General features: G+C 34.7%; 3 protein-coding genes across 3 annotated transcripts; 2 read left to right on the top strand and 1 right to left on the bottom strand.

The window, feature by feature from the left end:
- The first annotated feature begins 532 nt into the window (after nucleotides 1–532).
- On the top strand, nucleotides 533–5,372 carry LOC114258787 (G-type lectin S-receptor-like serine/threonine-protein kinase At4g27290). The gene is made up of 7 exons (XM_028198781.2): nucleotides 533–1,873; nucleotides 2,978–3,115; nucleotides 3,609–3,730; nucleotides 3,795–4,005; nucleotides 4,138–4,375; nucleotides 4,466–4,616; nucleotides 4,829–5,372. The coding sequence occupies exons 1-7, from the start codon at nucleotides 604–606 to the stop codon at nucleotides 5,135–5,137; spliced, it is 2,439 nt and encodes an 812-aa protein (XP_028054582.2). The 5' UTR covers nucleotides 533–603; the 3' UTR covers nucleotides 5,138–5,372.
- A 1,091-nt stretch (nucleotides 5,373–6,463) lies between these two features.
- Nucleotides 6,464–8,575, top strand: LOC145796157 (receptor-like protein 9DC3). Its single transcript, XM_082881187.1, has 3 exons — nucleotides 6,464–6,716; nucleotides 6,945–7,404; nucleotides 8,476–8,575. The coding sequence occupies exons 1-3, from the start codon at nucleotides 6,464–6,466 to the stop codon at nucleotides 8,573–8,575; spliced, it is 813 nt and encodes a 270-aa protein (XP_082737313.1).
- A 2,714-nt stretch (nucleotides 8,576–11,289) lies between these two features.
- LOC114258807 (F-box/kelch-repeat protein At3g06240-like) lies at nucleotides 11,290–12,423 on the bottom strand (the record flags this gene model as incomplete). Its single annotated transcript, XM_028198799.2, has 1 exon — nucleotides 11,290–12,423. A coding segment is annotated over one exon (825 nt), but the record flags the coding sequence as incomplete, so codon positions are not given.
- Nucleotides 12,424–12,794: the final 371 nt, after the last annotated feature.

Below are 12,794 nucleotides of genomic sequence, written 5' to 3'. Positions count from 1 at the left end.
CTCATAAATATCATATCTAATTATAAATATAAAAAAAATTAACCATCTTACTAAATATAAATATTTTAACTTTTTAAAATAATCAACTTCTCCAGCAAAATTATATTTTTTTTTGTTACTTTAGTTATAAAAAGACAAAATAAAATAAAAAGTTAATAAGACAAAATATTTTATCTAAACTATAATCATTTTATTTTTTTTCGCACAAAAGTTTAAAAAGTCAAAAAGTTCTCCCGTGTGCCTATTTTAGTTTAAAAAACAAAAAGTTATTAAAAAAATCAAAAAATCTAGAATCCATACCAAAAAGTCAAAAATTTTCTTTTCTCTTTATTTTTTGTACATATTTTTGTAAAAAATAAAAAAATTATCATATACATACTAATTTTTTTATCCCATATTATAATTAAAAAATCAAAAAATTACAAAAATAATATGTTTTTAAAGGAGGCCTAAAATAGTCAAAAAAAAAAAAAAAATCAAAAAATCAAAAAATCAAAAAATTAAAAAGAACTCACATTCCAAATGGAAGCCAAAAAGAATTTTGCTTCATCATTTCTTTACTATATCAATCTAACAAAGAAAAACAAGACGAAGAGGCCAACAATGGGATGCTTATTTGCCACAATTCTTCACAGCTCTTCCTTCTTCTTCTCCATATTAATACTCTCCAACGCCATGACAGACACCATTACAGCAAATCAAACAATTGGAGTAAACGACACCATTGTTTCATCCCAAAAAAACTTCGAGCTCGGCTTCTTCACTCCCGGGAACTCCAACAACTTCTACTTGGCAATCTGGTACAAGAAAATCTCAACCGGAACAATTGTCTGGGTCGCAAACAGAGCTAGGCCGCTCACCGATTCACTCGGTGTTCTAAAAATCACAAATCCAGGAATTCTGCTTCTTCTCAATAGCACTGGCAATGTAAGTTGGTCCTCGAATTCATCGACAACGGTTCAGAATCCAGTGGCGCAGTTGTTTGACAATGGAAATCTTGTCGTGCGAGACGGAGATCAACCCCAAAATATTTTATGGCAAAGTTTTGATTATCCGACAGCTACTTTTCTACCCGGAATGAAGTTCGGGAAGAATTTGGTATCTGGGTTGGACCGCTACCTGACATCCTGGAGAAGCTCTGACAATCCTTCTCTAGGAAACTTCACCTACCGGCTCGACCCCAGTGGATCTCCACAGCTGATTGTCAGAAGTGGGACCACGGTAAAATTCCGGTCCGGTCCATGGAATGGTCTACGATTCAGCGGGTTTCCGATGTTAAGCCCAAACCCGGTTTACACATATGGGTTTTTTTCCAATAAAGAGGAGATGTACTATCAGTTCAACCTCGTGAACAGCTTGGTTTTTACCCGGTTGGTGTTAAGCCCAACCGGATTAGTCCAGCGGTTTACGTGGGCCGAGCGGACCAACGAGTGGGTACTCTACTCATCTGCACAAACTGACAACTGTGACAGTTACGGGCTATGTGGGGCCTATGGAAACTGCATAATAAACCGGTCCCCGCCATGTTGGTGTTTAGATGGGTTTAAGCCGAGGTTTCTGAGGGATTGGGAGGGTGCAGATTGGTCGGGCGGGTGCCATCGAGCGGTGCAGCTGGACTGCTCGAGCGATGGGTTTGTGAAGTATAGTGGGGTGAAATTGCCGGACACTAGGGAGTCATGGTTCAATGAGAGTATGAGCCTTGTTGAGTGTAGGACAGTGTGTTTGATGAACTGTTCTTGTATGGGTTATACGAGCTCGGATATCAGAGGAGAGGGAAGTGGGTGTTTGGTTTGGTTTGGGGATTTAATTGATTTGAGGGAGTTTAATGAAAATGGACAGATTATATATATACGTATGGCTGCTTCACAAATAGGTATACAAATATTTATCCATCTAATGTTGAACTAGAAGTATTGGGATATGAGGTTGTGGAGAGCCATCTCCCAAAATTTTTAATTTTTTGGGGGCTTTACTTAGATTAGAATATCCTAAAAAATATTGAGATAATTTAAATAATTTATATTGCAAAACACCCTTAATAAATTATTTATGAAAAAAATTAGATAAATTAGATAAGAACAACTAGGATTGTAAACGAATCAAGCCGAGCAAAGCTTTACTGAGTTCGATCTCGGCTCGTTTACTTATCGAACTCGTTTATTGAGCTCGACTTCGGCTCGATAAGAAACTGGGCTTGAGCTCGAGCTCGGCTCAACTTGTTAATATTAATAAAACTCAAGCTCGGCTCAGCTAGGCTCGATATTTTTTTAATATTATTTATATTATTTAAATAAAAAATATTATTTATATTATTTAATATGTAAATAATGTATTTATATTATTATTTATATATTATTTAATACATAAATAATATATTTATTATATAATTTAAATAAAGATAAACGAGTCGAGCTTATGTGAACTCGATCGCTAAATGAGCGGAGCCCTTAACGAGCCGAGCCGAGCCGAGTTTATTCATAAACAGTTCGGTTTATTTGCAGCCCTATGAACAACACTATAACAAATTAAAGTTTTAAAAACAAAAATTTAGAAACAAAATTATTTTTTAGGATCGAAATGTTAATTGTCAAAAGTATTATTGTTGCATTTTCAGCAACGAAAATTAGTCATTACAGATAAATTATTATTCTTTTGGGACCAAATTTTTTGTCTAAAAAATAAACTCTTTTGAGACTAAATTATTTTGTCCCTAAAAGTGTATTTATTAGTGACATTTTTAAAATTTTGTCACTAAAAGTCTTATTTTTTATTTTTCGGGACGACTTTTTAGCAACTATCATCACGATGCTAGAAATTTATTCTTAAATGTCTTTTGTAACAAAATTTTCATCAAAAATTTGATTTCTAAAATTCTTATATGTTATAGTGTTATTGACATTTTCTTTAAAATTTTTAGGTGCTGTAATTATCTGATTGTTTAACTGTTTATAATTGGGTGAATTGTATGTTTGTGAAGATGGTTTGACAACTCATCATGAACGCTCCAGTCCAAATAAACAAAAGAGGGTCATAGCTGCCTCTGTAACATTTGTGGGTATTCTACTTCTTGGTCTGTCTCTGGTTTTTTGGGTTGGCAAGAAGCAAAAGAAACGAGGCAAGTCTTTTATTTTCTCTACTTCTCTTTACTCTCTCATTTGATTTAATGTTTAGTTGCTCACTCATTTCTTATGTGGTTTTCTCATTTAAATGTGATGTGATAATACATTTTCTTGGAAACTTTTCTATGCTTTTTCAATGTGAGCATCACTGTTTCCGTGATAGAATAGAATAAAATAGAGTTGATTTATGATCTTTGTAATTATTGTCTGCAATAATTTCATTGTGGTATTTCAACGATCCAAATTTAAAATTGTAACAAAACAAAATTATTTTAGGGTTGTAGTTTAAAATAAAAAAGAGAATATTCTAATGCTATTTTGTTTTAATTTTAAATTTAGGTCATTAAATTATTTTATTTGTTGACATGTCTTATTATGATAAAAATTACAATAAAATTATGCAAAACCCAAAAAGAAAAAAGAATAACAGAAAGATGGAAAGATAGTTTCTTTTATTTATATCTTTTCCAATGCCTTGTATATATGCAGAGGAGAACCAGAAGGAGGAGTTTGAGTTACCACTCTTTGAATTGGCTACAATCTCCAATGCGACCAAAAAATTTTCACAAGATAATAAGATCGGAGAGGGTGGATTTGGACCAGTATACAAGGTAAAATCACAATTTGTATGCTACCTAATTCTTAGAATCAAAGTGACAGAGTAATCATTTTCAGGGAATATTGATGGAAGGACAAGAAATAGCCGTGAAGAGGCTTTCTGAAAATTCAAGACAAGGATCTGACGAGTTCAAGAATGAAGTTATTTATATTGCCAAACTTCAACACCGAAATCTTGTGAAACTCCTTGGATGTTGCATTGAAGTAGAAGAGAAATTGTTGATCTACGAATACATGTCTAACAAAAGCTTGGACTACTTTATTTTCGGTTTGAATATCTTAGAACCCTTATATATATAGTTTCAACAATTTTATTAATCTTAATCATCGTCTATTCCATTTCTAACTAGCATCATGAACAATTAGAATCCTGATATACTTTGTTAAAATAAATTGCCAGATCAAAAGCGTAGCATGTTGTTAGATTGGCCTAAACGCTTCAACATTATTGTTGGGATTGCACGAGGACTTCTTTATCTTCATCAAGATTCTAGATTGAGAATTATTCATAGAGATCTAAAGGTTGATAATATCTTATTAGATAATGAGATGAACCCAAAGATTTCAGACTTTGGCATTGCTAGAAGTTTTGGTGGCAATGAAACTGAAGCAAAAACGAATAAAGTAGTTGGAACACAGTAAGCACATTTAAGAATGTTACTTACAAAAAATACCCCACTTAATCATTTATATTTTATCTTTCTTTCTTTTCTTTTTTTGGTGTGCAGTGGTTACATTTCTCCAGAATATGCAGTTCATGGTATTTACTCTGTAAAATCTGATGTGTTTAGCTTTGGGGTATTAGTGTTGGAGATATTGAGTGGAAAAAGGAATAGAGAATTTCATCATCCAGATCACCACCTTAACCTTCTTGGCCATGTAAGTCTTCAATAATGAATTGCCAACCCTAAATTTTAAAAGAAAGTGTTTCTCTTCACTGCACTAGTTGTGAGAGGCCTGTAAACTCCACAATGAACTTAGGTATAACGCAACCTATAGGCCTCTCACAACCTGTCATTAGACAAGGGTACCCTGGAGAGAAGCCTGACACTAATTTAAAATAACTGAAAAATAACTGTGAATTTGTTTAGGCATGGAAACTCTACATAGAAGGAAGGCCATTGGAATTAGTTGATTCATTAGTAAGGGGATCATGGTGTGAATGTGAAGTGCTAAGATCAATTCATGTTGGACTACTATGCGTACAACAATATCGGGAAAATAGGCCGAGCATGTCAGCTGTGACAATGATGTTGGGTGGTGAGGGTGCGATGCCTCAGCCTAAACAACCAGCCTTTTTCGGGGAAGAGAGTCCACAAGGAGTAGATTCATCATCCGAAAGCAAAAACATAATGTGTTCAGCCAATGAAGTAACCATCACAGAGTTAAAAGCTCGATAATGTTGGCATTTTTGTAAGCATGTTGTGAATTGAGGTCTTATAATATTAAAATGTAGAGTTAATTGCATTTGTTGGGTAAAGCTTTTAATTTCCAAGTTAAAATATGAAATGATTGTAGTGTGAAACTTCAATCATCAATTATGTATAGACTTGGAACTTTTGCTTCAAACTTTCACTATTGTAGAACATGTAACAATTATGGAAAATTATATGCCAAAGTTCATCTCTTTCTACACTTTTCTAGTCTTTGGGATGGATATGACACAAAAGATGGGATACGAAATGAAACAATGATTTGTGCTCGACTATGCCAATGAGAAGTTTTGGTTTCGCTTACATTATTTTTACCAATTTGGGGACATAACAAACTTGATCATTTTTATCAATTTATCCCAAGTTAGAGATTAAAGAATTGACTTGGTGAATAAAGTGCTCATTTACTGATTGTGATGAATAATTTAGACTTTTTCGATGAAATTCTTTCTTATCATGTGTAATGTCTAAGTTCGAATCTCATCGTTACATGATACAATTTTCCCTTGGCCTATTATTCTAAACAGTTTATCACTTAAGTGGTGAAATAACATCTCATTTAACAAACCTGACCCATCTACTTTGTCTATTACTTAAAACAACCAATTGCAAAGCCCAATCCCAAGGTCATTCTTTGAGCTAAAGAATCTTAAAATTGTTTACCTTGCTGACAATAACCTCAGCAGCTTGGAACTTGAAATTTTTCTTATGCTAAAAAATCTTATGTTCCTCAATTTATCCAGTAAACAAATTAACAGTGCTAACCGAAAAAACTTCCAATAACACACTTCCAAAGTTAAAGGTGTTATTACTGGATTCATGCAACTTGATGGAATTCCCAAATTTTCTACGCTTCCAAGACAAACTTGAGGTGATATATCTTGATGAAAACAAAATTCATGGCCAAATTCCAGCATGGAAGTTGAACACAAGTGTAGAAACTCTAAAGAATGTAAGTCTTCAGAAAAACTTTCTAAAAGGCTTTGAGCAACATCCAGATATCCTTCCATGGTATAATTTACGCATTTTAGACCTTTTTCATAACATGCTGCAAGGACCACTGCCAATTCCACCACTATCCACCCAAATCTTATCGTGTCTCACACAACGGATTGACAGGAGAAATTCCACAATTGATCTGTCGATTGAGTTCTCTTTACGCTCTTCATTTTTCTAACAACTATTCTGCCATGTTTGAGTAACTTAAGTAATTCTCTGTTAGTTTTGAATGTCAAAGGAAACAACTTTCAGGGTCTCATTCCTCACTCATACAATAAAGGAAACAAATTGAAAATGATTGACTTCAGTGGAAATAAATTACAAGGGAAGATGCCAAGATCATTGGCAAGCTGTACTGAGCTTGAGATTCTTGATCTCTCAAATAATTTGATTGAAGATACATTCCCTTTCTGGTTAGGAGATCTTACAAGGTTACAGGTTCTCATCTTGCCATCCAACAAATTCTATGGTGTAATAGGGAGTCCGAAAATCAAGTTTGAGTTACCAAATTTGCACATCATTGACCTCTCTCATAATGGTTTTACGGGTGATTTGCCAACAAAATTCTTTCAAAATTGGAATGCAATGAAATTTTTTGAAGTCAACAAGACGACGTATATGTATGTAATCATGCGACTTCCCTGGCAAATGGATATATTTTGGGGTTCTACCTATTTCTACACCATGACCTTTACAAACAAAGGTGTAAATACAATTTATGAGGAGATATAAAATGTCTTCATTGCCATTGATCTCTCACACAACAAATTCAAAGGGGACATTCCAGACTCTATTGGAAGCCTCAAAGGTCAGTTGCTCAACCTTTCCAACAATGACCTTAGTGGTGGAACCCCATCATGCTTCAGGAACCTAACAAACGTTGAATCTTTGGACCTTTCTCAAAACAGGTTCTCGGGAGAAATCCCCCAGCAACTAGCACTTCTCACTTTTCTTGCAATTTTAAATGTCTCAAATAACCATCTCACAGGACCCATTCCACATGGGAAGCAATTCAACACATTCGAGAACAATTCCTATCAGGGGAATTTCGGATTGTGCGAAGACCCTTTGTCAAGGAAATGTGGAAAGTTAGAGGCACCACCACCACCACCATTGAACTCTGAACAAGATAATGATTCAACGTTCCCAAGTACAGTTGAGTGGATTGTCATATGCATGGGATATGTGAGTGGTATAGTGGTTGGGATGGTTATTGGGCACTCAATAACCACAAGGTATCACACATGGTTCATCAAGACTTTTGAAAGGAAACAACACAAGCCGAGAAGACAGAAAAGGAGGGGGCATAGAAACTGAAGTTGATTAGGCACTGTTTCGCAACACGTTTTATATCTCTGGATACATTTTTAGATTTACTGCACTGTTTATGTATAATGCTTATGTGATCTATTTTAAGATGAAATCATGTAACTCTAGCTTGTATTTATGGAATGGCACAGATCTTCTTACCCAAAATTCCTATTCCCATGTATCCAAAGCACTCTCAATCTCATGATCATGTCTCAAGTTATCTATATTTCAAGATTCTTGGCATATCGTATGGTTGATTGTTTATTTAAGTATAGGGAATCTGAGACTTTGGGTATATAGAATCCCCAACTTTCTGGCATCATTACTATATGTATTTCATTTCAGAAAGACAACAAACAATGTTGAATGGGATGATACAACAAGCATGCCATCATTTATTTTTATTATTATTATTATCATCTTATTTTTTGATTGGAAGTATGCCATCATTATTCACCCCGCCAAAAAAAAAAAAAAAAAATGAAGAGGAAGAAAGAAAGTATGCCATCATTTAAAAACATTACATGAATCATGTGAACATAAGGTAAGATTAAAAAAATTCTAGTAAGCATCATCTATTTTTTGAAGACGTATTATTTCTTTTCTCTCTCTTTTGGGAAGTGCCAAAGAGGTCAACTTATTGACTTATTTGGATCACACGTCATTTCATAATAAACAAAAAAGTCAACTTTTTTTTGGCACTTCCCAAAACAACTAGTATGACTTGGAGGCTTTTTTGGGGACCAACTTAAACCCTTACAAATCCCTATGCCTATGTTCGAGGGGTGGACACTGGCCTGGACAAATTTATTAAAACCTCATTTTTTTATTTTCTTTGTATTTCCCCTATGTTTATCAATGTTGTATCAGTGAGGATTGAAGGGTGAGGCCCCTTTCCCCTTTCTCTTTTCATTGAAATTTTTTAAAAAAAAAAATGTCCTTTAATTTGTTTATTCTATACCATGTTCACAAATTTCTTTGTATGTTTTCTATAGAGGCTATTGTGAGACTGTTGAAGAAAGACAACTTCTGTGCATGTTGGAATTTCATGGACTTGGAGCTGCGATTAGTTTTCTTATTGTTTCAAGGCTGTGAGAGTAAAACTGTTTGGACAATATGATGTTTCTAGAATTTGAATTTGAACTTTTGGACAATGTGATGTATTAAGTAGTAATTGTTGGTTGAACTTCCAACCCCAAATAATTTGGGAACTAATGTTTTTTTTCTTTTTCTTCTTTTTTGGGGAGTAACTATGGATACTCTGGTCATTAAGTCGTATAATTTTTATTTATATTTTTTGATAAATATTATGTTCTATAATCAAAACAAAGCTTTGTGGAATGAGACTTGTCATATTGCAAATAATTCAACAATAGAGGGATTTGTTCAGAGGTCAAAAGTAACTTTGCAGCCCATATATACAGGCATAATGGGTGGGTCTGGGGTTTGAATTTTTTATGGTCAGATTAGGATGGCCAAATTAATCCCAATACCAGGGTCAAGCCTAGAGTGAGATACATATTTCCTTAATATGTAGTGAAGCCCATCCCGACCTGGTCTATACCGCTCATATATCTCCTTTCTACATCAAGTACATACTCTAATGCCTAATAATCCCAATAAGTTCAAAATAAATCCCATAACCCGTGATGTCCCTCAATCATCATTAGGTAATAAATCACATATTTTGTTCTACTTGCTTTTAAAATGAATCCCAACCCTCTGTTAACTACCCAAGATCACTTCCTTATACCCCTGCTTCTGTTAACTTGGATATCCCCAGCCTATATGCAAAAAACTGAACTTCTTAGTAATCGTCACCTTCTTCCAGAGCATCTTTGTTCCTTTTATGTGCATTGTTGCTCCGATTTTGCTACCTTATTATATTTTCTTTGTTTAGATCCATGGCTAACAAACACCACACACCTCCCTCCATATCTTAGATAATTTAAGTTCCACACCTCTTACTAGAGAAAAAAATGTCATCTTATTGGAAAGATTATTGCAAACAAGAATCTAAGCAGGTTTTGAGTTAAAGATATTATTAGAGGACTCTGGGGACATTATTAGAGGACTCTTTCAACAAAGAGGAGGATGGTCAGAGAATTATGGAACAAGTGCCTTGATCAGTTATGGGTGTTATCTCATGGTGCTTCAAAAGTGGAATGACTTGACAATGGTAGAGATGGACTTCTCTATATAATCCTTTTTTTGGTACAAATACAACGATTGCCAATAGGTATTCTGACAACTACAAACAGAGTGAAGATTGGACAACTCAGTGGAGAGGTTGCACAGGTCAAATATGATTACCTAAAGGACTCTCACTCGCCAGAAAAACCCTTGATGACCTATGGCAAGGCTATCACATTTGTGCTATCTGTGTAGCAGAATTGGCCATGAGGTGCTCAATCATAAATTCAAAAAGAGAGGAGATAACTCTGAGGGTTACTGACCCTAACTATGAGTAAATCCTGGTCGATTTTATGGCTCTCAAAAGCAAAAATATCAATCCAACAAAGAAAGAAGCACTTACCTGGGTCAGGTTTCGCAGGCAAGGCAGGTAACGGAGGAGAAAATTGCAGCAAAATATGTCAAGATAGTGCACCAAATTAAGCAACAAGTAGTAGAGTTGTACAAGATGCTCACATCACACAATCCAAGGTGGCGCAATTTCTAACCGAGGAAAGTGGTGATAGCTATGTGTCACATGGCAATGCAATGTGGTGCATTGGTTTTCTCTCAGATTAGCAAATTGGGAAAATTTCCACTTAAGGGCCCAAAATTAGCAAGTTCGGTTGGCAAGCTTTTAACAGACTTTTATCGCTGAAGAGTATTTTGTGGTTGAGGACAGTTCACGCACACACACCCCACCCCCCTTCCAAAAAAAAAAAATGAAGACTATTCAAATTGATACAAGGAATACTACTTCCATATTTTTTCAAGCTAAGAGCAACTCTCAAAAAGAGGAAGAAAACACTGCTCTGGTAGTTATAGATACAAACCTGAAAACAAATTGCAAGCATGTTCACATCAAAAGGATAAATCAAACTACTAAGGATGAACCCAAGACATAAGAACACAACCAGGTAGAAGTCTAACTTTGAGTTAGCACAGATTAGCAACTTATATAACAGAATTCACGAAAGGCTCTGGTCAATAAACAGCTTCAAACGATTGTCCCTCAACAGCCCCAAGGGACCAAATCAGCATATTGTATAAGAATTGTCGACGGCTGGGGCTACCTTGACAATTCAACCATTAAAGGTCCTGGATGTCCAATTTAGACCCTCACTAATTTGTCTGCTTGAAACACAAGCTATAGAAAATAAATTTGAAGAAATCAGAGTATTTAATTTGTGTTTTTCACTTTTTGAGTCTATCAGTCTTGCTGGAGGAGCAGTAGTTTTTTCAAACAAAGAGGTGGATTTGCACTTTAGCGAATTCCATCTTCTTCTTTTTTTTCTTTTTTTCTTTTTGGGATAGCCAATGCTCTTTTCATAACCTTTTGGGAAAGTGGAGGCTCTCATTTATTGATGTTTTCCAATAATCAGTGAAAGAAAAAAATCTTTGCTCTCTTATAGCTAATAGCTCTCGAAGTTTGAACAAACCATGGCTATGCATGGGGGTTGATTTCAATGACATCTCCTTTGCAACAGAGAAAGAAGGTGCCAAAGATAGACAAAAGCTCAAAACCATAACTTTTAATGAATTCCTCTATCAATGCAAGTTTATAGATATGGGGAACAAAGGCTGCAGTTTCACTTGGTCAAATAACATAACATGAAAGATCAAGGAAAATAAAAAAATAAAAAATAAAATGTTTGTTGCTAAGTAACTAACAAATCATAGTTAGGAATACATTAGATTTTACATAGCAAAATTCATTTCAGAAATTCATTATATTTGTACAAATATTTTTCGAAATCAAAGTAAATTATATGATCTTCTCAAAGTACCCAAGTCACAAAACCACCAAAGTTAAATACTCATCACAATGCCAAGACATCACCACTCTTCCTAGAACCCAATACTGTCAACCTCTTTGCTTCCTAATCATTCTGCATCCTTTAGTCCATGACCCTATGACACCATATTCTTCCATTACCCATACATGGTTAGTCCCAATTGTTTTCACAGAAGTAAAAAACAGCTTCATAGAGGATTACAGCAAGTGACTTGCCCAATAGTGTAATAGACACGTCTGTTCGGAGAATCACATCAATTTGATGGTTTGGCAAAGCTATCTCCCTAAACACCTCTTCAACTATATCAAATGCCAGAATGCAAACACAATCCTTTCTTAGATTAAATACAACCCAATGAGCAGCCCCATTCACAAACACGAGCAAGGAATCAAAACCATAAAGTTTGTAACATAAATCACCAATACAAACGGATCTCCAAGAACCCATGCTAAGTGCAAAATGCTCCACCCTATGCACAACATAGCGGCGATGGTTATCCTTTGCACACACAATTTTCACCACTTTGTAGTCATTACTCATGTGGTTGAACCCAAATCCAAAATCAAACCGAAGCAAGCGATGAGTCTTGGTCACAGAAGAACCAGACTTAGGAAGTTTCACGAATCTCCTAATTGATGGGGTCCATAGAACAGCATAGTCTGAGCCATAATAATCCGATAAGCACAACAACCCATCACATGAACCAACAATCTTGAATTCATTGTAGTTTTGAACTAGGTATTCAAGTTTCACAAACTCATCGCCAAATGTCTCATCATCAGTAAATGACAAGCAAGAATCTCGATTCTCATAGTTGAACTTGATGAGTAGTTTGTGACTGTGGCTTGATTTAGTTCGATTGAGGTGTGTGGTGATGAAACTTGGGTTGGTGATTAAGGAGTACCAAGATTTGCGGACTGACCTAAATCGAAGCAGAGATTTCACAGGTAGTCTAGCAAAGATTTCGATCAAGAATTTTCAGGTATCCAAGCATTCGATATTGATTTCTTCATCGTCGTCGTAATCTTGCGTTTGCTTTTGGTGAAAAGGGGAAAGAAAGTAAATAGAAGTAAAGACATGTAAAAAATTTGAGTTTTTTTTTTTTTTTTTTTTTTTTTAGGGAAAAAAAAAACAGTATTTAACCCTAATACCCAAAATTTTTTTTATGTTCATCAATTTAAACTATAAACTTTTTAAATTTTGTTTTCAACCTAAATTATCTACTTTTCTCAAGTAAGACTGATAGAACAAAGTTTGATATTTTAGCCATTAAACTAATATAAAATGTCTAAAATATTCTTTTTTTTCTGTTTAATAGTTAAGATATTTTTTTTTATCAATTTTAT

The sequence above is a fragment of the Camellia sinensis genome, chromosome 7 (assembly GCF_055761805.1).
Source record: "Camellia sinensis isolate YWXY chromosome 7, ASM5576180v1, whole genome shotgun sequence".
NCBI lineage: Eukaryota > Viridiplantae > Streptophyta > Magnoliopsida > Ericales > Theaceae > Camellia > Camellia sinensis.
This window is presented reverse-complemented; position numbering and strand designations above follow the sequence as displayed.

Coding starts and splice junctions, on each gene's coding strand:
- LOC114258787 (XM_028198781.2), top strand. CDS start 604: ATGGGATGCTTATTTGCCACAATTCTTCACAGCTCTTCCTTCTTCTTC. Junction 1,874..2,977: donor TATGGCTGCTTCACAAATAG/GTATACAAATAT, acceptor ATGTTTGTGAAG/ATGGTTTGACAACTCATCAT. Junction 4,617..4,828: donor ACCTTAACCTTCTTGGCCAT/GTAAGTCTTCAA, acceptor GAATTTGTTTAG/GCATGGAAACTCTACATAGA.
- LOC145796157 (XM_082881187.1), top strand. CDS start 6,464: ATGATTGACTTCAGTGGAAATAAATTACAAGGGAAGATGCCAAGATCA. Junction 6,717..6,944: donor CTCTCATAATGGTTTTACGG/GTGATTTGCCAA, acceptor ACAAATTCAAAG/GGGACATTCCAGACTCTATT. Junction 7,405..8,475: donor GGGCACTCAATAACCACAAG/GTATCACACATG, acceptor TGTTTTCTATAG/AGGCTATTGTGAGACTGTTG.